General features: G+C 35.1%; 1 protein-coding gene across 19 annotated transcripts in view; it reads left to right on the forward strand.

The window, feature by feature from the left end:
• EHMT1 (euchromatic histone lysine methyltransferase 1) overlaps positions 1 to 25630 on the forward strand; it is a 315365-nt gene that overhangs the window by 202107 nt on the left and 87628 nt on the right. For all 19 annotated transcript variants that reach the window (XM_056823296.1, XM_056823283.1, XM_056823287.1 and 16 more), the window contains 5 exons: positions 3467 to 3696; positions 5664 to 5840; positions 11891 to 11973; positions 16432 to 16538; positions 18018 to 18140. In XM_056823296.1, the coding sequence (XP_056679274.1) occupies positions 3467 to 3696; positions 5664 to 5840; positions 11891 to 11973; positions 16432 to 16538; positions 18018 to 18140 (720 nt within the window). The remainder of the gene's footprint in view (positions 1 to 3466; positions 3697 to 5663; positions 5841 to 11890; positions 11974 to 16431; positions 16539 to 18017; positions 18141 to 25630) is intronic.

The raw sequence follows: 25630 nt of genomic DNA on the forward strand, positions 1-25630 counted from the left end.
ATCCTAAAAAAGAAACTAACTTTACTATGCTACTAAACCCTTTAAGCTACCTAGCTTCTCTGCTTACTGTTTTCCCTGAGTCTTAGAATCATTTACTGCTTCAACTTTCCTCAGCTCTCACTCACTAACCATTTGCAAAACCACTTTTTTCTTTAGCTGATTGAAATTGCTTCCTCAAAGTTCAGCAGTGACCTTCCTGATGAATATAATCAGAGACATTTTCTTAGTCATCTTTGATTTCTTTATATTAGTTGTTTTTGAACTTTTTGACCTTGGGACCCTTTTATACTCTTAAAAATTGAGGATTCCCCCCAAAAGTTTTGATTATATGGATTATATCTTTAGCTGTTTACCATTTTAGAAAATAAAGTATCTTTATGAAAATAGTTTTGGTCTTGTGAATCCCAGGTTATTCCTAGGGGTCCCTGATCCTCACTTTGAAACTTGGTGTCATTTATTTTAAGTTCACTTCTTTGACTTTAGTTTCGTGGTTCTCCTAATTCCTTCCTAGTCTGCTCTGCCTCAGAACATCTGCTTTTTCCTCCCTGATTTGGCTTCTTGTTCTCTCTCTGTACTCTTTGCAAGGAACTGTTCATTTCATTGGTTACAACTAGAAGATGAGTTTGATAGCAATTTGATTATTTCATTAACCCTTCCCTTTCACGACTTCTTTCTAGTCCCACATTTTTATGTGTGCTAGATATCTCCACCAATCATCTTATTTATCACATCAAATCTTCCTTGTTTCTGACTTTCCTATTACTGTCAGTAGTACCACCATTTTTGTATTCTTTGATTCTTCCTTGCCCCTTGCTCCCACTTCTAGTTATTTGTTTCATTTTACCCTCTCCATTCCATTTCTATTTTTGCCCTACCTTAGGCCCTCATTACTTCTCATTTATAGCTTCCTCTCTTCTTAATTCATTTTGATTTAGCAAGCATTTATTAAACACGTATAATATCCAGAGCACTGCTTTATTCATTTGTTTATATTCCCAGATCCTTATGAGAGTTATCATCTAATGAGAGGATGTGACACATAAATATAATTGTAAATAAAAATATAATGCCTTTAATCCCTCTTATCTTCCATTTTTCTTAATTTAAATTTCTAGCACTTGTGATCATTATTCCAGTGATCTATAAAGGAGGTTTTTTGCTTTTTTTTTTATCATGGTCCCCTTTGGCATTCTTTTAAAGCCTATGGATCCTATTCAGAATTATGTTTTTAAATAATTGAAGGAAATACTAAAGTTCATTTAGAAGTTAATGAAAATAAAGCTGTAACACTCCCCAATCCCCATTCATGGATCTCCTGAAATTTATCTATAGATTTCTTGTAGTACATGGATACTTGGTTAAGAACCTATGATCTAAAACTTCCATTTTCCATCCAAATTGCCTACTGAATTAAGCTCAGAATCCTTGACTTGGCCTTGAAATCCTTCTGTGGTCTTGTTTTAGTAATTTTTTTCCAGCCTTTTCTTTTCTCTGCAACTTTTTGCTCATACTCTTCCTTCCAGTCAATATCCATTCCATTCTCTCAAGATTTTTCTTAAATATGTTCTCTTCAATGGATATGACTTTGGTGAACCCAAAGTACCCATCTATCTCTCTCTTATGGAACTCATGGCCTGCCTTATCTTTTAGTTACTTATGTGTTATATCCTTGTCTACTAGTTTTAAACTTCTAGAGGGCAAGGACTAGGTTTTATTGATTTCTATATCTGCTGGTGTTAAGTTCAATAGTATAGAGACTCATTAAATATTTGTCAGATGATTGTATACCATAATCTGTTTTGCTAATATTTAGCAATGTTTAGCCACATTCCGCTACTATTCTAATTTGACAACGCTAAATTTGAGGGGATAAACTCTTACAGCAGCTACCTTTATTTTGTATCCATCTAAGTACTTGAATATTTCCCTTTTGTATTTTGCTTTTCCTTATCTACTAAATAAGGGCTAAGGGGATAAATTAGTTAATATTACTTTCAGCTCCAAAGATAAAAATTTTAGAATTTTAGAAATGTTTCAAATTCTTCAGAAGAACTATATTATGTGAATATTTTTAGTTGTCTGGCCCCTTTTATCTGATTAAGAGATAATCAGAATATAGCTCCCTTTAATTCTGTCTTGATTTTTTTTTTTTAGGTTGCACTGTATTCAGAAACTCAAAACACTCTTTAGAACCTGTTGTTTTTATTACTTTTTGCCCAAGGTGCAACCATCCAGTCACTGGCCAAAACATAATGGCAGCTTTTTTACTTAGTTTTACTAAATGTCTTTATTTTGTGCTTACTCAGATTCTCAGTTCCAAGAAAGGTATCTGCCATTTGAAGGAATATCCAGTATAAGGTCATTTAAAGTAATATCAGTAGCTAATGTTTATGTTGTACTTTTAGGTTTGCAAAGCATTGCATTGTATGTTATTTCATTTGATTCTTACTTCATCTTTGCTGCATATTGGGCATATTATTTATCCTCATCTTATAGATGAGATTAAAGTCTGGAGAGGTCAAAAGGCCTTCACATGGCCATAACAGCTAATAAATGTTGTAGTAAGATGCACCCTTATTATGCTAATGGTCCAATGCCTTATCTACTGTATGACATTGATTATGTCTAGAGCTATATTAGGGTAAATAATGTTGCCCCTAATATATGAATCCACAGGATTGGCTCCTTCTGTACTCTTATTTCCCATCACTCAACTTATTTTTGCCAGTTTTTGATTATTGAAAATGGGTTGACATGGACTCGTTCATGTTTCCTTTCCTTCTCCCCAACTTCTCTATCTCCCATCATTAAGCATTTATTGGGCAAGTAGAATTAAACCAAACAAGCAAATCCTCTAAATAACTTTTATTTCCCCTTTCCTATGAAATCCACCTAAACTTTTCCCTGGTTTCCAATGTGTAAAGGAGTAAAAGTAACTGATCTACTCATGCATAGAATGGAACATATATCCTTAACTTAGAAAATTACATCTTCTAATGTATATTTTTAATAATCCAAAGACATCTACTCCTTATGTTTATATGTTATTGTTGATTATCAGGCTCTAACTTAAAAGTATGATTTGACTTTCAAAGAAAATAATCTTTTTGGAGGTTGGATATAAAAGGATACATAGTTTCTGTTCTTGTAACAGAGGCTATCTCTTACTATTCCAATTTTAACCTGCAAATAATTAAATATTAGTATCTTCCCAGGTCCATTTTATATTTTTCTTTGAAGTTTAATTGAATTGTTATTTCTGAATGTAATTTCTGCTTTGAGCTTTCTATAGCTGTAGCTCTAGGCAGAAGCTTATCACTAATGATAACCTTTTGTCTTAATTGGCTAAAACTGTGACTAAATCAGTGCTGTAGAAGGAAAAAGCCTTCTGAGGGTCCTTTCTGTTCTGTCTATACTTTTTGGAAAGTTAACTGTTTTCATGTTTTTCTTTATTTAAAACTTTTAGGGCAATTTTATGGAATGTCAACCTGAAAGTAGCATATCTCATCGTTTTCATAAGGATTGTGCCTCCTTTGTCAATAATACAAGCTATTGCCCTCATTGTGGGGAAGAGACCTCAAAAGCAAAAGAGGTCACCATAGCCAAAGCAGACACTACTTCCACAGTGTCGCTTACTTATGTCCAAGAAAAACCAGTCACTGTAGAGGGAAGGGCTGACACTACAACAGGTAGCAGGTAAGATAAAACCTAATATTATCTTCATTTTGTTAGAATTAACAAAAAAAAAAAGTTGACTGTTCCTGAAAATTTGAAGAGTAGTACTCTCTTATGCTACCTCTGGAAGCTTGTATCTATATAGCATGCAATATATGTACTGCCAGTGCTCCTTGCCCTGTTGCCTTCTCAATAGCATTGGTCCTTTTAATAATTAGTAGGTATTTAAAAAGCTTCCCTTTTCATAATTTATATATTTTCTGAGATCATGTGTGAATCAGATCTAGTTTTCTGAATATCTTTTGTTTTACTTACAGAAAAATTTAATCTTTTTTTGTTTGATTTTTAATCATCAGTGACTGCTTTTATTTTAGGGCCATACATTTCTGAGTTTTAATTTGGCTCTCACATTAATCTAAAATTCATATATCCTACTGAAATATAATAGGGAAATCCTGATGTAATTGGAACTCTCTTGTGAATCCTTCTTCAAGCATCATTCTGTAATTGTTTATTATGGAGGCTTCAATCTGAGCTATGTGAAATTTAGATTACTCCACCCTATTTAGATCTTACTTCATGGAGAAGATGAAATTGTAATCTCCTCATTGAACAATGAAGGTACTTAGTTCTTACTTTATAGTGAAGCTAGAACTTTAAGCTAAATCTATTTTAAGATCTTAATACAAAAAGGTGTTAAGTAACTATAAAGGTTAAACTAATCACAAAAAGTTTAAGTAACTAAGATGAGAACTAAAGAATGGGCATTCCCTTCGTGGTTGCCAGACTGTAGAGATAATTTAAGGGTTGTGACTTAAAATCTAAATTAATTGGCTGCCAGGGGAAAAAATCCCAAAGAAAATACCCAAGTCAGTTTGGAAATTTATGCTAATTTTAACTAATATAGAGGGAAGGATTTAAGGAGAAAGAGGGAAGAGGGTATAGGTTTCTCTCACCTGGCCTGTGCCAGGAGGAGTTCAGATCTCCACCAGTAGGTCTCTGAAGGAGATTAGAGGCTTCTAAGAGGATAAAGTTTGGAATGTAAAGTAGGAAAAACTTGGCTAGAAACTCACCACCGAACTGGACAATAACTGTAGCCATGCCAAGATGCCAATAGGCTGAGAACGCTGCCACCAGCCACCTCTCTGCTGCCAAAGGTACTGGAGAGAGGAAGTGATGTGAAATATATAGATCTTTTACTCTTGTGTCCCCTCCTTTAAATTTTCAATTTATGGCAGACTTATTATAGCAATTTTATAACATTTTAAAGGTTATATATTCTCAGGATAGCTAAAGTTAATCATTTTCATAAAAGAAAGATATATAGTAGGAGAAAATTATGAAGAAAATATTTTAAAGGTTTAGAATCTTCTTTCCTTCCTTCCTTCCTTCCTTCCTCCCTCCCTCCCTCCCTCCCTCCCTCCCTCCCTCCCTCCCTCCCTCCCTCCCTCCCTCCCTCCCTTCCTCCCTTCCTTCCTTCCTTCCTCCCTCCCTCCCTCCCTCCCTCCCTCCCTTCCTTCCTTCCTTCCTTCCTTCCTTCCTTCCTTCCTTCCTTCCTTCCTTCCTTCCTTCCTTCCTTCCTTCCTTCCTTCCTTCCTTCCTTCCTTCCTTCCTCCCTCCCTCCCTCCCTCCCTCCCTCCCTCCCTCCCTCCCTCCCTCCCTCCCTCCCTCCCTCCCTCCCTTCCTTCCTTCCTTCCTTCCTTCCTTCCTTCCTTCCTTCCTTCCTTCCTCTTTCTCTTTCTCTTTCTCTTTCTCTTTCTCTTTCTCTTTCTCTTTCTCTTTCTCTTTCTCTTTCTCTTTCTCTTTCTCTTTCTCTTTCTCTCTCTCTCTCTCTCTCTCTCTCTTTCTCTTTCTCTTTCTCTTTCTCTTTCTCTTTCTCTTTCTCTTTCTCTTTCTCTTTCTCTCTGTTTCTCTCACTCATTCTCTCTCACTCTCTCTTATCTCTCTACTTAATGTTTCAAATATATTTTTTTTCTTTTTTCAACAAGTGGAGTTGGAACACATTTGTCTGAGGAGGAAAAGCCAGAGAGTTCAACTCCTCAAGTTCCTGAATCAGGCTTCGAATTGTCTGGGTCGTCAGTTTTTGTTAAGCCTACTACAGGACTTTCACAAGGACCAGTAAAAGAAACCTTGGAAAGTGCTTTGATTGCTTTGGATTCAGAAAAGTAAGTTCTAATATGTTAAAGGTACTATTAAGATTTTAGTATTCAAAATTCATTTGTCATTCTTTTGGGGAGAATTTTCAATTAGGACATGTTTCTATTAATCTAAACTGTTCTTCACCTATTCTAGCTTAATTCCCACTCTCTTTCCCCCTAATATAGAGCCTTGAATCACTTGAAATAGTTTCCTAGAATTAACTGGTGAAGTTCCCAAATTGATTTTCCATTTAATTTTATGAACTTCTCAGTGTTACATTTGGAATGTGGCTAGTAATCTAATGTAGGAAGTGTCAGGCATGACTGAGATGATTGAACAACAAAAATAGCAATGGTATATGGATACTCACCATGGTATATATAGTAGAATACTAAAGTGGAAATGGGAAGCTAGATTTAAGTCCTACTTCTGCCACTGATTTTCTGACCATCAGGAAGTCATTTTCCTTTTGGTGAATCTTAGTTTAATTATTTTTAACATAGACATAATACTTGTAGTATCTACCTCATTTGGCTTTTAAAATGAAAGTTATTTGTGGTTTACTATAGGGAAATGTTATTTTTATCAGAGTTTTAATTAGCTTTTTAAAAATGTAAGTTATTTAAACATTTTCATTTTGTATGACATTATTATAGCTTAATTTCTTATTCATCAACCAAAGGGATAATGCCATTTCATAAGTAATAAAAATCAAAGTTATTAGGGTTGTCTCATTGTCAAATAAAAGATTATTAAGCATTGTTCCTTAAAAATTTTGAGGTGAAAAAGATGAGATGAAAAATTTCCTCTCCAAATATTGTTATCAGATAAATATACCTGTTGTGTACATAATCTAATTTTGCCTCTGACTTTCTCTGTAAACCTAGCAAAATAACTTATGGTTTATGGTCTTAATATCTCATTTTTTACAATGATGGAGACCCCCTGATTTTTGACATTCTGGTATTAATAATCTTGACATGGATAAAGGGACCAATAAAATGCCCAGCCTTTAAGGAATGGTCTTTACTAACAAAGCTCAGATCAGTCATTTACCCTTATACAGGATAGGAGATGATGCAGGCTTACTGTTTTTTCTGGTTCCAACAGGAGTGTGCCTAACTGCCTCTTCTCAAATATCAGTCTTAGATGTACAATATTAATTAAATTTATAGGTTTTGGACTAAGTTTTAAATATTAGGCTTACTATGCTATTCTGATAAATATGTCATTTTGCTTAGAACAGTGTTCTTAGGGGGACACCCAATGCCTTTTTTTTTTAAATCTTTGTAGAGTTTGAAAATCTTATATTTTAAGAGTGGGTACTTTAGCCATGAATGTAGTCATGCAACAAAAGCAGCAATGGAATCTTTTATGTTTAAAGAGGGCAGAGTCAGTTAAGTAGGTGAACTCAATCATATGCCTTATTGTCTTGAAAGGGTTCTTCCAATTCATGTATGACTTAGGGAGAAGATTGAAGAACTTTCAGTGTTACAGGTTAGTTGTAGCTATATAGATAAGTCAAAGCTACTAGATGTCCCAGCTGTGGCATCACCAACTGCCATCTGTTTGGGTTCGAAGATTGCCCAATAGCTAATATGCTATGCTACTAGAATAGACTCTCATTAGAGAGAAGTGACAAGGTTACCCAGGTGTTCCAGTTATTTGACCAGATGAAATAATATTCAGAATTTTTTTTTCTCTGCTCCATGACCAAAGAGATCTGCATTTATATTATTCCTCTGGATCCCCAGTATGCTTAAGAAACTAATGACTTCATTATTGGTAGAGGAAAAACTTTGTTGAGGGGATAACTGAAAGTAATTTTAGCTTCTCAGATAATGATGGTGAAGGTAGGGGAGGCTTTCTAAAGTTAGTGCCATTAAATTGGCTGTTAAGGTTGAGATGAAGTTTAGGCTCCTAGTTATATTTAGGTGGTCAGTAAAGTGCACTTCTGAATGCTCAGAATGAGTGAGTTGTTTAATAAATGGTGATTGGATGAGTGTTACTGGAAGAGCTTATTTTTATTCCCTTTTTGGGGAAAAATTATTTTTAAACCCATACCTTTTGTTTTAGAATCCATACTAAGTATTGACTTCAAGGCAAAAGACTAGTAACGCCTAGGCAATGGGGGTTAAGTGACTTATCCAGGGGTCACATAAGTAGGATGGCCAAATTTGCACCCAGAACTTCCCATATCTAGGTCTAGCTCTCTATCCACTGAACCACATAGCTGTTACTTTTTTATTTCCTTCTTGACATTTCTGTGAACACCTCATTTGGGAAACATTGTCATAAAGCAGAATTTAAATGTTAAAATTTACAAAGCATTATGCTTCTGAGTATCTAAAATTACTTTCTATAATTTTTATTTTCTCTCCTTTTCTTTTCCTCCATTCTCTGAAGACCAGTGATCTCTTAATTGTTAATTCTGATGGTCTTTCTCAGTCCTCATGTTTGTAATCCTGTTTGTCACTCTTGCCCAGTTTTTTCTGAATTTCCTCTACAATATGAATTTTTATATTTTGTTTTCTCTGTCTGAATCCACAGTCATCTATATCATGCCCCCTGCCTACTTGTGAATCATCCCTAATGCTTTGTCTTGTGTATTCATCTCTTCTGTTTTTAACACTCTGTCTTGATGACCATATCAGCTTCTTTGGGTGAGTGTAATTATCATTGCCATGCTAATCCCCTTTTTCCAATGATCTTCCATATCCCATCATCAATCTCTTACTGGACAGTTCATATAGTATACCCTGAATACATTTTAAACTCAAAATATCAAAACTGGCATTTATTATCTTTTCCTATAAACTATCTCCACAAACTATCAAAGGTATCACTATTCTTACCTTCCCAAGTTCATAACCTTGGTAGTAGTATATTCAGTTCCTCATTTTCCCTTACCCCAATTATCCAGGCTTTGCCTGTTCTTGTTTTTATCTCCACAACATCTCTCAATCTTCATCCTTCATACAATCTTCAGCTCAATCTAGGCCTTTATCTCCTTGTCTGGATCATTTATTGTAATAGTTAGCAACATGGTACAGTGCTGGACTGGAGCCAGGAAGATCTGAATTCAAATTCTGCTTCAGATACCATGAAACTGGGCAAGTCGCTTAACCTCTCTTTGTTTCAATTTTCTTAGCTATAATGTGGGGATGATAACAGGGACACCTCTTAGGCTTATTATAAGAATAAAATGAGATAATTTATAATTTAATTAATAACTGTTTTTTCTCCCCCCACCCCCATTTCTTTAATTGATTTCCTTCCTTTAAGTCCCTTTGATCTTTTTAATGTTTCTATCACACTTTTTTTCCTTAAGCAAAAAAATGATTGAATCACATTCCCACTCCAGTGGCTCCCCATTTCCCCTAGGATCAAATATAAACTGTTTAGTTTTAAAGTCACAATTAACTGTCAAATCTAATGTCTTTGTTTAAGTATTCATCCTTTTTGACTTAACTGTAACCTTTGACATTATTGATGACCATGCTGCAGAATACTTTCCTCCCTGGGTTTTTTTTTTTTAAATTCATACCATTTGTCTTTTAATTTGATATTATATATTTGTTCCAAGCCAGGAAAGTAGTAATGGCTAGGCATTTGGGGTTAAGTCCGCCTAGGGTCATACAGTTAGGAAGTGTCTGAGATAGATTTGAACCCAGGACTGCCCATTCTATCCACTGAGCCTCCTAGCTTCCCCCCCTCCCTAAGTTTTGTTTACTGGTTTTCTTTACTGGTTATCCTCCTACCTGTTGGATCAGTGTTAGTCTTCTTTGTTGGACCTTCCCCTGGGTTAAGCCCATTAACTTTAGGTGTCTCTCAAGTGTTTTTCTGGGCCCTTCTCGTCCTCTATAGTAATTCACTTGGTTTTCTTATTTTCTCCCTGGATTAAGTTATTATCTCTCTGAAGATGATTTTCAAATCAATTTATCAACCCCAATATCTTTCTTGAGCTCAAGTCTCTTGCCACTTAACTTTCTCTTAGGTTCAAACTGGATATATAGTAGGCAGTTTGCATTTGACATGTCCAAAATAATTCATTTTACCTCTCTTAACCCCCTTCCCTACCACCTCTACTTCCATTTCACTCCCTACCCAACCTTCCCTCTTCCAAACTTCTCTATTACTATTTGGAGCACCATCATTTTCCTCATATATCCAATCTGTTGCCAGATCATGTTGTTTCTAACTTAACATCACTCCTACATGCATCTTTCTCTCTACTCACATAGTTGGCACCCTGGTTAAGATCCTTAACGCTAGAATATTCAAATATGCTTCTGGTTGATATTGTTTCAGGTCTCCCCACTTCAACCCATTTGCCAATAGTTTGTCAAAGTGATTTTCCTGATGCATGTGTATTTAAATTCCAGTGGCTCCCTGTTATTTTGAAGATTAAATGTAAAATCCTCTGTGCTACTTAAAGACCATAACAACGTTGCTCCTTTCTTACCATTCCAATCTTTTTATGTTTTACTGCTTTCTATATATTCATTTTATTCCGTGACACTTACCTTCTTTTTTTCTTCTAACACAATACTCCATCTTCCAACTCTCTTCCTTTGAAATCTGCCATTTCCAGAATACTTTTTTCCCCCATAAAAGACTATTTTATTTTCTACAACTCTTAACTTCTTTCTATGAATCCATACTGGCTATTGATTCTAAGGTAGAAGAGTGGTAAAGGCTATGCAATAGGGGTTAAGCAACTTGCCCAGGGTCACACAGCTAGGAAGTGTCTGAGGACAGATTGGAACCCAACAGCTCCCATCTCTAGGCCTGACTTTCTATTCATTGAATCATCTAGCTATCCCTCTCTTAATAGACTCTTAATAGATACTCATTGATAATTGGTTTTCATTCCACTGGCTCCTCATTTGTAGAGTAGTTTCATTAGTTATTTATTTTATTAGTTATTATGGAAGATTAATGAAAGGGTTCATGACTGTCTTTCTTTCACTAAAACATAAGTTTCTTTAAAATAACATTTTTGTGTTTGATATTCTTAATATGGTAATTAGGACACCATTTGCCAAAGTAATGAAGATGGTAATTGCCAGTTTTTCTTCTTTTTTTTCCAGTGGCCTTTCTTTTTTTTCTCTTGGGCCTTATTTTATGGTTCACTCTTTTGGGGTTGCATTTGATGTGTTTCCGATGTATATAATAAAGAATGACATTAATATAATGATATTTTTCAAGAAATCACCAAGTGATTTCTAGTATTTAGTTGCTCATGCCACCTGTACCCACTAGTAAGGGTGAGTTAGAATTCCAGTTCTGAAGGGCTACAAATAATGAATACTAAACTACCTCTTACATCTATTTGTAACTTGTCACTGATATGAAGTTCTCATCATGTGATAGTTGTTCTTTATTGGAGTAGGATATAAGTGAGGGAAAGGTCAAATTGAATTAGCATTTATGTAGTTCCTACTATTGGGCAGGCACTTTTAAGCATCTTACAAATATCATATAATTTAATTCAAGATAAGAGAAATTCATCCATGTAGAATGTTTTAGTTGTCTTGTATTGGGGAATTGCAGTGACCTTGGTAGTGCCTCTTTAATTCCCTCCTAACCTATATTGTGACCCTTCATTTCCTTTCCTAGATTTTCTGTGCCAATTTATTTCATGTAAATTTTGCTGCATGGTATTTAATATAAAGTTATTCTTACTCTAGAAAAGTAAAAGAAAGTTCACATCTTGCATCAGGTCCTTTTTCCTGTTTATGCCATCTTGGTACTCAGATCTTTGAAAAAGTGTTATTGTTAAGTTTATCCCTGAAAAACAATTGCATAGATATCAATCAGTATGTGTTTTTAACTTACTGACTTTTGGCCTTGGGTATACATCAGGTTTATTTTATAAAATACTATCTCTTTTTGCATGACTTTACATACAATTTGTACTTCAGTAGCATTTCAGTTATTAGAGGTAGTATTCTATGGAATATATTCATGAGTTTAGACTACAAATTTCTTTTCTTTCTCTTAAGAAATCACTTAAGCGACTTTTAAGACTTATTCTCTTACTAGTCACTGATTCATTCCTATTTCCCAATAGACCGAAGAAGTTACGTTTCCACCCAAAGCAGTTATATTTTTCTGCCCGACAAGGAGAACTGCAAAAAGTGCTCCTTATGTTAGGTAAGTAGACCTTGTTATCCAAGATCATTATGCTTCTAGGCCTGGAATTTGAGATTGCTGGTTGCATAGGTCTTTGAGGCTAGATGAGTAAGTAGCATGCTCTCAGTGGGCACAGCTCACCTTAGTGAAGAAAAGATAAAGCATTAACTTTTTCATCTTGCTTTCATAAAAATAAGGTGTACACACCTGCCTTGGATTGCTTCTTTTGTTCTTGTTCTCTTATGACATAGTATTTTTGCTCCATTGTCAGTGTGGTTTTGAAACTCCATTTTTTTTTTGTCACTGGAGCAAGCATTTGAAATATGAGTATCAAATTATGGGAATATATAGAGGGCAAAGTACTATTACAGTTGGGCTGGTTGCATAGTAGATTATTTTTAGTGATTGTATTCTCTAGGTATTGATTGGCTTTATGCTAATAGACAAATAACAATCTTTATTTGAATCTTAGTGTCCTTATTTGTAAATAGAATTGATAATATTAGCACTATATCCCAAACTCCTATAATGATAGTATAAAATCATGAAAAGATATATTATGTGAATTATCATCATATCATAGATAACTGTCCTTCAAGCTAATAAACAGTGATATCTTTAATTAATTAGAAGTAATTTATGTTTCTATCATGAATACCTTTTTTACTTTGATTTCATCATGGATATATATATTTACTATTCTGGGCATTTCTAATGCATAAAAGCAAAATGGTGAAGCCACACTGTGAAGACCTGATTCAAAAGAAGATGAATAGTTATATATATATTGCTGGGTTTTTTTGGCTCTTTGATATTAATTAACTGATGGAAATTTAGGCAGCCTTCATTTTGGGATGTTTTTGTTGATCTTATCAATCTTGAACAGTCTTGCTTGTTAATTTGTTAACAAAACTGATCTATTTTCTTTTTTAAACTTACATAATTCATTATGTTTTGTCAAAATTCCAATGATATTTTAACAATTAAGTACCATAAATAATGTCTTCCAAAATATATTGAGAAGGATGTATACATAATGACTGGAGTACTTGTCTTAAAGTCAGAAATCAGTTGTTCAACAAGAATTTTTTACATGCTTACTTCATGCTAGGGACTACACTTAGTTCTGAGGATACAAGGAATAGCAAAACCAGTTCCTTCCCTCAAGGTGCTCACATGCTAATTATGGGTAGCAACATAGAAAAATTGTACATATGATAAAATTTATTCAGGTGTAAAATGGTTTTAACACCTCACTTATCTTTCAGAGTTGTAAGGATAAAATATTTGAAAAAATTGCTTAGTATAGTATGTGGCACATAGTAGATGCTATTTAAGTGCTTATTATGTCCCTTTCCCCTTCTTAGGCATAAAGTAATTTGGGTTTGCACCAAGATGTAGTTAACAAATTTATTACTTGCTAGTTGCCAAGCGTAGTGCTAGGTGTAGGCTCTATAAAGTTAAAATAATTGAAATAGTATTCCTGAGGAGCTAATATTTTGTTGGTGGAATCTGTGTCAATACACACACACACACACACACACACACACACACACACACACACAGCAGTTAGGGAAGTCAGGCTCTTGCACTTAGGGATATCAGGGAATAATTTCTATAGAAGGTAATTCAATTGCATCTGAAGGTAGAGAGGACTTTCATGAAGTATCCCCCATCATGTGGATGATGACCATTACCAAGGCACATTCAGGAGACATGTGAAAATTGTTTTTAGTATGTAATAAAGAGACTAACTTATAATGAAACTGAAGAGAGAGATTGGGTCCAGGTTGTGAAAATGTTTCTCAGCCAAATGGAGCTATTGATAAAATTTGATCCTAGAGCCAAGAGATAGAGCTCATTCAGTAAGGAAGTAACAAGGTTAAATGTATTAAAGAATTTAATTTTGTCAATTCTATGGAAGATTGGAGTTTGTAGAGACTCAGACCAGGGAACCATTTAGGAAGTTACAGTAGTAATCCAGGAGAAGTGGAGTGGAAGGGTGTGGGATCAGAAGCATGGGTGGGGTGTGTACTTAGAGTTGAGGGTGTGGGATCGAAAGCATGAGTAGTGGGAGGAGTGGGTTGGTTAGAACTAGGGTTTTCTGAGGCTGGTGGGGCAGGGAGAGGGGTGGTTTGGTTAAGAGCAGGGGGTTCCAAGGCACAGTTGGCAGGAGCAGTGAGTTGTCTAGGAGGGTTATTGTCCAGAGCAAGTTGGGACAGAGATTCTGATAATGTTCTTAACTCTCTTTTAATGTTTCTCATGAAAGTTACAATCTCTCCCTGACTTTCCTCTATAAGTTCAAGACGAGTATTTAGTTCTGCATTTTGTTGAGTAGTAGAAGGAACATTCGGTTAGTTTGAGAAGTGGGTTTTTTAAGGAAATACAATATTACAGCTATAACAATCAAAATCCCAAGGGGGAGTACTGTGTCGATTATACTTTGCCATAAACCCCATGGTATGAGAAATTTCAGATAGAAAACGAATGCGAATTTTACAAGGTTGGTCATGGAGCTGAATAGCCAGTTGTTAAGTGTTGTGAACTGGCTGTAACCACATATTTCTAAAGTAAACACGTGGGGAGCAGAACAAGGCCAAAACTTTCCCCAGGTTTGTCTTTATCTTAATTTAGGCAGTTTGTCTTTATCTTAATTTAGGCAGTTTTTAGCTCTCCTAGCCAGGACCTTAGGGCCCTGTTGCTAAGATCTAAAACAGTTGTATTCTATTTAAGGAGAATCAAAAAGGGTTTTTACTCAACTGCTCTTGCAGCTGTGTTCTTCAAGCCAAGTTAAAAACAAAACAAAACTGACTGATAGAGCAAGTAATAAAGAGAGAAAGGAAAGAGATTTCACAGAAACTTTTGTGAGGGTTTTCTCACCAACTTCGTGGTGTGCCATAAACTGTGATGATTAAAATAGTGGGAGTTATAAACTGTGGAAGATAAAAGAGTGGTTGCCTTAAATTGTGACCACAGAAAATATGGTTTCAAGACAGTGTCTTGTTTTAAATCAAATATAAGGTGGTTGCCAGGGAAAAATTCCCAAATATTAAATATACCCAAGTCAGCTGGGTTTTTATAGAGATTTTAATTGCTACAAATAAGGAGAGACAGACAGACAGACAGACAGACAGAGAGAAAAGGCTAGGTCAGTTTAGGCTTCAATCCACTCACCACAAGATTTTTCCCAAGCAAAATTCTAGTGTTCAGAGAGACACCAGTTGCCTCTTCCAATTCAGCTTTTCCCAGCTGAATCTCCTGAGAGAGATTCCCTTCTCTCAGCTTCTGACCTCCTTTTAAAGGGAATTTTCTCCTATGTCACCTCCCCTAAGTTCTCACATCTACCAATCACAGTAGATGTTTTCCAAAGGACAGACCATTCTTAATTCACACCTAAGTAGGCTTAAACTTTTGATTTAAGTTCACACTTAAAAAAATCTCTGAGTAAGTTCTCACCTCTTTGCTCCTTGTAAATTCACAAGTTGCCTGACCTTTATAGGTACTTAGCACCCTTTTGTATTAGATCTAAAAATAGGCACAGCTTAAGATCTTTTGCCTTAATATAAGTATGGGTTTAAGTATTTTTCATTGTTCAGCAAGGAGTTTCTTCCCCTAAAGTATGCTTAAGTAGGGGTGGAGTAGAGGTCTCACATTCCTGATCTAAGTCCCTTCATTGTTTAAATGGGGAATGGTCTTAACCAAATCTTATGAAGTAGGGTCTGAGAGTTTTTTAAGGTTCACACATGGCAGGACCAGGGTGGGATAGAATGCAAATTAAGGATTGGGACAGGGTATAGAGGGGTGGTTATATTTCAAGATGAAGTAACACAAAAATAAGAAGAGTAACAGTTGATAGGAGTTTACTGGTCTTCAGGGTAACAATTGAGTGATGTGAGTAAAATGCCTGATGTGGTGGGGTGACACCTAGTTTGGGCAAGGCTCAGTGGGGAATAGGTTTGGGTCCTGCTTATTCTTCCTGATAGGATGGAATTGAAGATAGGACAAAAATCAATTAGATTCATCTAGAATCAGATACATTTTAGCTCTATAAATCACTTAAGCTAAGCCTTCACTGCACCAGATACCTTTTAAGGAATGTAAATTCTGAAGAGTAGGGATTATTTCATTTTTGATTTTTTTTCCTGAGTGCTTAGCCCAGTGCCTTATACACAGGAGATGCTTAAAATGCTAGTTGATTGATGGAGACTTCCAGTTATAAATGAACTGTCAATTTGCTTCAATGGAAGAAGTTTCCACATTGAGAATTTCTTACATGGATATTACACATCCATTCTTCCAGACCCTTCTCTGAGCATCCCATCTTTACCGTCAATAGTAACAACTGCTAACAGGACACAGGTTTTTTTTTTTTTCCCCCAGTTGGTTGTGTACATAAATATTTGCCATTTTTATCAAGTACAAAGTTGTAATAGAAGCTTCACTATATGAAATCATTAATAAACCACTGTTGTCTTACAGTTGATGGGATTGATCCAAACTTTAAAATGGAACACCAGAATAAAAGAACTCCACTTCATGCAGCTGCAGAGTCTGGCCATGTGGACATCTGTCATATGTTGATTCAGGTTCATCTGTGTCATTCACAATAAATCTTTTTTTTTTTTAATCTTTTGGAAGTTTTAAAGTTCTTTATGGATAGTGTAGTAGAAAAAGTACTGGATTTGGAATAAGAGTACTTGGGCTGACTATCATGCTTTACTGATTACTACCTATGTAACTCTGGGTCCCTTCCAGCTTTGTGTCCATAGTCCATTAAGTTTGTGATAATGATATAGCTTAGAATAGGGGATGTGTGTGTTGCACTTGGATTTGTAAGCCCTAGGTTTGAATCCCAGCTCATTATTATCTTTGTGACTCTGTGCAAGACACAATACTTCCCTCAGCCTCAGTTTTCTGAGAGAGAGAGACAGAGACAGAGAGAGAGACAGAGAGAGAGAGAACGAAACAATCAGAGACTGGAGGGAGGGGGTATGCAGGCAGGAAAGAGAAAAAGCACACATTTCAGTCCTTAAAGTGCTTATCAAATGTTAGCAACTACCACTACTAATAGTATACCATAGTTACTGACCAGTTCACTTTTGTTCTTTCTTATGAAAAGAATCTTATATTTTCATATATTTTATCAAGAAGGAGATTTTCAGGAATTCAGAATGTTATTGAAAATTGACATTGCTACCCTTATTTCATCTAAATAAACTTGCCAACATCTAAAAATCAACAAAAAGCTAATTTTTACTCATTTATAATTGTTAAAGTTGTTTAGTTATTATTATTAAATCTATAGTTTCTTTATGTCATCCAGTACAAATATATATCACTCCAACGATATAGTTTTTTTAGTTAGTTTAAAATTTTAAGCTAGACTAGGAATTTACTCATTCAAAATATTTTCTATGAAGAAAATGTATTCTGAATTCCAGTCAGTCTTGTCTTTCAATTTTGGGAGACTTAATGAGCACAGCCTGTTTCTGTGTTGTATCATTACTGAAAGAAGAATTAGATTTGTTCTGCTATACCTCAAAAGGCAAAGCTAGGATTTTTAAACAGAAGTTGCAAAGTACATATGTTAAGGATAGAATGAAATGAAATAATATAAGTATATATTTTTGCATATATGTATATATATATATACATAGATACACACACATATATGTGTAGGTATATGTTTATATAGTGTTTTTGCAAACCTTAAATTGTTGTCTAAATATTATGAATTATTATTGGATTTGATGTAAGAGAAAATTTCCTAGATAGTTCATATTCTTTATGTAGCACTATATCTCAGGGAAAGTTACTTGAATTTTCATTGATTTTTTTTAAAATGGAGTCTCTTAGATAAATCAAGCAACTGTTACAATAATGCATTTAGTTCCCTTTGAGAAAGTATACAATATAGTTAATGTAAGAATGATTACGCTTTTCTTTCCAATATTCAGATGTAAAGTATGCTGAATTGGTTGTTCTATTTTTCCTAGTTTGTCACCAGAAGACAAGAATTATAATCATCATTCCTGCCTTTTCCTTTACTGTCATTGTTTCAATAGGCTGGTGCTAATATTGACACCTGTTCAGAAGATCAGAGAACCCCACTGATGGAGGCATCGGAAAACAACCATTTGGATGCTGTAAAATACCTCATCAAGGCTGGAGCATTAGTAGATCCTAAGGTATGATTGTTAGATTCTAGTTTCTGTATAAAGTATGTCAATTTTCTCAGGAGCTGGAAGGAACTTTATGTCCTACAGAGTACAACAAGGCACTATGTTACAGGACAGTAAAGTGGACAGGACCATGACCTAGAACCTCAGATTATTTATTCAGTGTTTGAAAACACTTCATTTTAATATAATTTGGCAAATTATAGGACAACTAAATGGCATAGTTTATAGAATGCTAGGCCTGATGTCAGGAAGACCCAAGTTCAAATGTAGCCTAAGACACTTACTAAATGTGTAACCTTGTGCAATTAACTTCACCATTTGCTTCAATTTACTCATCTGTAAAATGAGCTGGTGAAGGAGATAACAAACCAGCCGCTTTATTATCTTTGCTATGAAGACTCCAAATGGGGTTATGAAGAGTCATACATGACTGAAATGACTGAACAACCCCAACAACAATGAGCTTTCAGTTAATTTATCTCTACTTCTTTGAGATCTTCTGTAATCCTCCAAGTCATAAATAATCATTTCATTATATTTCACATAATTCTTTGTATGCTTTTTATCCTCCTATTGCATTGTTCTTATTTACAGCTTTTTAAAATAACTGTTATACAGATATGTTTGTGTCATCTTCCTTGGTGTCCTCTCCCTTCCTTTTCTCCACAAAATTCTTAGTTCTTTGAGGACAGTAAATTTTTCATTACTTTGTATCCTTCAGTTTTGATTATGGGTTGATGTATATGATAATAATTTAATAATTGAAGCATGTATTATTAAATTACTCTGGCAGTTAATACATGTAATAAATTGGAGTAGTTTACTTATAGGTTGCTTGTATCACTTTGCATTTCAGGACTTTTTCCTAAGGTAAAAAAGTTTTATTTTTTAAAGGGTCACAAAAATGGGTATAATCTCCTTTAAGTTCCAAACATGAGGAATACAGAAATATGCTAATTATTGGAAATAAGATTAACTTGAGGTTTGAATTCAGGAAGATGGGTCTTTTCTGACTCCAAGCTGTGCATTCTTTCCTCTGTACAATCCAGCTACCCCGGAGTCATAGTTTATGGAGAATAAGAAGTTGTAACGTGTCCAGTGCAGAATAAGTAATCTGGTGAAGTGCCTTGAGCCCATGTCATAGTGGAGATTATTTGAAAATATTGGGCAGTATTATTAGGTTAGATTTATTCTGTTTTGTACATTTAGATTTCTTGAATTCATAAATATTTTGCAGAAAATGAGCACTAGCTTAAAAGTGGAATGGAATGTCTTGAGAGCTGGTAGGTTTTCCCTTCTTAAATGTCTTCAAGCAGAAACTAAATGTCAATTTATCAGGTACATTAGGTATGGTGGGATTTGTATGTGAGTTGGACCAGATTGCCACTTAGATTCTTTCTTAAGTTAAAATTCTTTATTTCAGAGAATTCAAAACACAAAAAAAACTAAAAAAGTAATCAATTCACTTCCTATTTCTATAGTTATTATAATAGAAAAGGAGACAGAAGTTCCTAAGAATCCTATGTTTGTCAGATTTTCTATGAACATTAACCAATGATACACTGAGAACTTTGTTCAATTACTGATAAGTTTCTATACTTCTGAAGAAACTAGACCAAAGTAATATTCATATTTCTTATATAGAAAACAAAAAAACAGAAATTGTAGCTAAATTAAAACTGTGCACTTTGTAATTAGCCAATTTAAAGAGGTTGGTGAAGTTGTTCTTTTGTTTATAATTGGAATAATAATAATTGGATTCTCTCCCATACTACATTCTCATGGATATTAAATTAGTTAACTTATGTAAAGCATTTTATATACTTTAAAACTCTGTAATTGTTAATTATTGCTATTACTTCCATATTCCTTTAAACAACAGGTAATATATTTCTTGGTCATACCATCTAAGGTTGCTTAACCTCTTTGGTTCTCAGTTTTCTCATTTGTAAAATGAAACGTTTGGGTTATATAACTTCTAATTTAATTTCCAGTTCAAGGTCTATGGATCTATAGGAGTTATCTGGAAGAGATTTTCAGCTTATATGTACCAAGATCTATTGTTGAACATCATCTAGTTAATTAGCAACCATTTATTTAATTCCTACTTTATGTGCTAAACTCTGTGTTACATAAAAATGAGAAAAATCACTATCCTTAAGGAGCTTACATTCTGTTTGGTTAGAATACACACACCCACACACCTCCTCCCCCACAAGTGTAGCATTAATATAAAGAGTATGTGTGTAGAACACTTAACAACTAGGGGCATCAAGAAAAGGCAGAATTCATGCCTCAAAGGAAAATGGGGATTCTACGAAGCAAAGATAAGAAAGGAGATCATTCCAGTTACATAGGACAGCTAGTGCCAAAATAGAAATGTTAGGTAGAATATTGCATGAAGAATATAAAGGCCAGTCTGGCTGAACCAAAGTGTGGGACGAGATGGCCTTACTACCTCCATTGCCTGTCCTCTCCCTTCTTAATCTCCTATAATTTGCCTTCCCCTAACTGAAATTTCCTTTGCAAAGCCAACAGTGCAAAATCTGATGACCCTTTTGTAGATTATAAATCAATACACTTTTACTAAGCGTTAGACACTGTACTGGAGATATTCAGAAAAGCAAAATGATGGTTCTTGCTCTCAATGAGCTCTTTTTTTTTTTTGAGACAACATGTAAACAACTATGTATGATATATGATACACACAAATACATCATTTTGAAGGAACCTATTGTAGATGACCTTCTATCTTTGTGCCACAAAATGGAGGAGAAATATGGACAGATAGTTGTCTGGGATCGGTGGCTCAGGTGAAGGTTTTTTGAATAACAAGAAGAAATAGACATGCTTGTAGGCATTAGGGAAGTATCCAGTATCCAGGGAGAGTTTTTAGATAAGTTAGAAAGTAGGGAGCAAGAGATGAGGTTAGACTAGGAAGGGAGAAGAGGAAACTCACAGTAAGGAGTTTCAATTTTCTCAATAAAATAATGAGATAATATTCTTAGTTAAGAGGAGAGGAGAGGCTTTGAATGTTGTGAAAAAGGGATAAAAGGTGTGGAAAATCCCCTATGGGGAGTGGGAGTTAAGTAGGGAGTTGGGAATGGTTTGCATTGCTGCAGTGATTACCTATTTGAGTTATGTAACATAGACCCATTCAGCATAGTTTGGTGATGTTCTTCAGTTTCAGTTATCCTCAGGTGTATAGTAGTGAAGATGTAGATGACTGAGAATAGTCCAAAGCCCAAACTTAGCAGAGTAATAGCAGTGATTAGGTAAGGAAGCAACCAGTTACCAAATCTCTCATAATTTCTCTTTACCGAATCTCTGGCATTTTTTCCATCTTCTCTATTCATAGAGCCACTAGCGTAATTTAGTTTCTCACTATTTTTCCCCCCCCCAAACCTCATTGTTCTGAATGACTCAAATCTCTTCCTATTTCCATCCATTTTTCCCACAGTTGCAGAAGTGATTTTCATATTGCAAAGGCCTGACTGTGTTTCTTCTTAACTTAGTAAACTCTAGTGTCTCTCTATAATCTCCCTGATCAAATACAGAGTTTTTTCACATTTGAAACTTCACAACCTACTTGATGTTTTTCTCCTATCTGCATGCTTATACACTGTCTCTTCATCATGTCTTGAATGCTCTGCCTTCCAACTTCAGACTCATATTCTCTGGTTTCTTTTAATATTCAGCTTAAGTGTCACTTCCTCTAGAAGCTATTTCTTGGACTTCTCAGGTTCTAGTGGTGCCCCTTCCAGGGTTATATATGTATTCTGTTTTTATCTTGTATGCTATGATTGTCTTCCCCATTAGAATATAAGCTCCTTGAGGTCAATGACCCTAGAATTAGCACAGTGTCTGGAGCATAGCATATACTTAATAAATGCTTAGAAATTCATTGATATCATCAATTCACATAAGTTTTAACTACACCTTTATGTAGATGATTCATAGATTTATATATTCAGGCCATATCTTTCTCCTGATATTCAGTTTTATATCAATAATTACCTTGACATTTCTGATTTAATTTCCTATAGATAACTTAAACATAACATAACTACACCTGTAATCTCATTATGTTTTTCCTCCATTTTGATCCATTTTCCTAACTTCTGGTTTTTCAAGGACAGGGTCTTCCTTCTAGTCAGTGATGTTAACAACCATATCATCCTCGACTTATACCTCTTTCTTACCCACCTCACATATCTACTTAGTTGTAAAATCTTGTCACCCTAGTATAGTCAATAATCAACTTTATCCTATACCGTTACAAACAGCCTCTTCTTTGGTCTCTCTCCATCCACACTATCTTTCCTTCACATAACTGTTAGATTGATTTTCCTAAAACAAATCTGATCATGTCACTTTCCTACTTAATGAAGTCCAGTGGCTTTCTACTCCCTTCAGGATCAAATATAAATGCCTCTTTCCCATTTACATCCATTTAAAATCTTGGTCCCACATAACTTTCCATACTTATTTCATATTACTTCCTTCAATGCACACTCCACTTCAGCAACACTGGTCTTTGTGTTTCTCATGCTTATTGTTCCATCTTTTACTTTTTTAGCTTTGGTACTGGCTGTCCTGTATTCTTGGATGGAATACCCTCCTAGTCCCCAACTTTCTGTTCTTGAATGCTCCAGTGTTTAACTCAGTCTCTACTTTTTATTTGAGCTCTGGGTTTTTCTTAGGTAGCAGAAAAGGAAACGAGATTGAATATTAGAGAAATAGCAGAAATCACTTCAGGGGAACTAAAGGTAATGGGATCAATATTGAGTTTTCGTTTTGAGGTCATACCTGCTGAAAAGGCTTACCTCTTTCTTAAGTGATGGAAGCAAAAAAGAAGTGGTTGGGGTGATATAAAGGAATTGCAAGAATCAGTTGGGTGAATGACATAGTTTCTTTGAAGTCTAGAAGACCTAGTTTCAGTCACTTAGTCTCTATGCCTCAACTTCCTCATCTTTTAAATGAGGTAATATTCATTAACTGTTAATCTAGCAAAAAAAAATATCTTCTGATGTTTAATCACAAAAGTACAAATTATAGCTAAGTATAGGTAGTTGAAGGCAAAACTATGTTACAGGGAAAAAAATATACTAGCCATCCTAATTTAAGTAGGAATGTTTGCTATCATAGATACTAATTAAATAAGGAAGGATACCTCATATATGGATATGGGAGGAAGGAGTGTTTACATTATATATTAAGAAAATGAATTCATGTGAGGAAGTCCAGGAATTAGAGGAAGGAAGCATGTTGGAGAGCAATATCAATATAAGAGTGATGGGAGGCTCTCAAGAATGAAATTGTAATTCATAAAAAGTATATATTACTGGATAAAGAATAGAAAAGTATATCCTTGGAATATATCATGTAGCCAGAAGCAATCAAACTTAGTACTATATCACTTAACAAACCCAAGGATTCGATTAGGGTTCAGACAAGCTCCGTTCAACAAAAAACGCTGGGAAAACTTGAAACATTCTGATTGAAATTAAGATTAAGTCAAAATCTTATACTTCATAATATAGTTAAACTCCAAATGGATATATGACTTTAGATATAAAAAGATCACATCATGAACAAATTACAGGGCTGAAGAAAGTAATATATTTCACAACCATTGGTCAAGGAAGAATTCTTTACCAAACAAGAGATGGAAAGGATCAAGGAAATAAAATGATTGTGATTATATAAAATCTAAAACCTTGCACAAACAAAATCAGTTCAGTTGCAGTTAGGGAGATAGGTAACTAAGAGCAAATTTTTGCATCATATTTCTTTGATAAAGATTTTATAGTACTGTTTTGGTAAACATTTTAGAACTATACATCCTCCCCTCACCGCTAGCCCCACAAATTAGTAAATTGCATATTCTTTTATTCTTATTACTTACTTATTTTTGAACATGAGTTCCTTCTCTTTTTCATTAATTTACACTTCTACCAACAGTGAACTGATGTGCCTGTCCTTTCATAGCCCTCTCCTGTAATTATGCATAATTTTCTTTTTGCCATCTTTACTAATTTGATGTAAACAAGTTAGAAATTCTGAGCTGTTATTGGCTTGGGACAGTGAAGATAGATTTGTTGGCAACATGGTATCTTTAACTCTTGGATGAGGGACCTCCTATTCCTGGTTATCTTTTCCCTTTCCTGGAGCTGGCATCCTTTCCCGAGTGAAACCTGCCGGATAGGCTTTCTCAAGGTTTTGAAAATAGGTCAGACAATCTGGAAGTTTTATGGGGGGTGCGGGGGGCAGCTCCATTCCAAGGGATAGTAATACTAAATCTAAATGGGGTCCTCAAACTGCTAGGGTACAAATCAGGGGTCAGTAATACCTTATGAGAAAAAACATACTATCCTACTCAAACTGAAGGAAACATTTATTTTGTCCATCTATGCATTTGTCGCTAGAACAGTGATGGTGCACCTATGGCATGAGTGCCAAAGATGGCATGCAGAGTGCTCTTTGTGGGCATGTAAGCTCACCCACCCCCACCCCCTGTTCATTATTAGAAAGGCAGGGGGACTTGAGCAGAGCTTCTCCTCTCTACCTCTTCCTCTTCCTGACGACATTTTTTTTTCACATCACTGCCCAGCAGTCTAGCACTTCCTCCCGTCTCAGGGGTAAGAGGTGGGGTAGGGCATGGGGTGGCATGGCATTGACATTAGTCTCTGGTGGTGGGGGGGCCAATATGGTACTTGTTCTAAGTGGTAGGGGCCTGCCACTCTGTCTCTAAAAGATTTGCCATCACTGCCCTAGAATATCAAAATATTAGTAGGATGACTTATCTCAGAACCATTCCTATCTGAACCCCATTGAAAAAATGAGAATAATCATAGTCACATAACCTGGTGTGACTAGAATTATATATACATCAGGACCTCACTATCCTTTAAGGTCTGACAGACAGATACATCCTGAGACTACAAACAGACCTTAAAAATGTCCTTTGAGAGCTCAACCAGTCAATTGTATTGCTAATTGTTGTCCAAAATTGTGCAGATGGTAACATTGATCTATAGAAACTTTAGAACAATATTTTAAATAAATGCCTTGCTAGCAAATACATGGAAGAAATAAGTACTCTCTTCTCACCTCCACCTCATTATATCCCTGTCTCATTATAAAACTTAGATCAAGTACTGTCTCCTAAATGAGGCCTTTTTGATCTTTATAGATTCCATTGACATTTTCCTCTTCCTTACCCAATTTCTATATTTTGCATTTCATATCTCGTTTCCTATGCTAAAATTGTAAGCTTCTTAAGAGCAGAAACTCTTTTCTTTTTCTATCCCAAATGCTTAGCATAGTGTCTGGTATATAGTTGATGCATTATATATTTTGTTTGTAGTTTGTGGTTGGTGTTGAGGTGAAGGATAACTGACCTGCACTGACTAAGAAGTCGTTTGACAAGCATTTGGAAGCTACAAAGAGGCAAATTTATGTTTCATTTAATGAAAAACATCCCAATAGTTAGG

This window comes from Monodelphis domestica, chromosome 1 (genome assembly GCF_027887165.1).
Source record: "Monodelphis domestica isolate mMonDom1 chromosome 1, mMonDom1.pri, whole genome shotgun sequence".
Taxonomy (NCBI): domain Eukaryota; kingdom Metazoa; phylum Chordata; class Mammalia; order Didelphimorphia; family Didelphidae; genus Monodelphis; species Monodelphis domestica.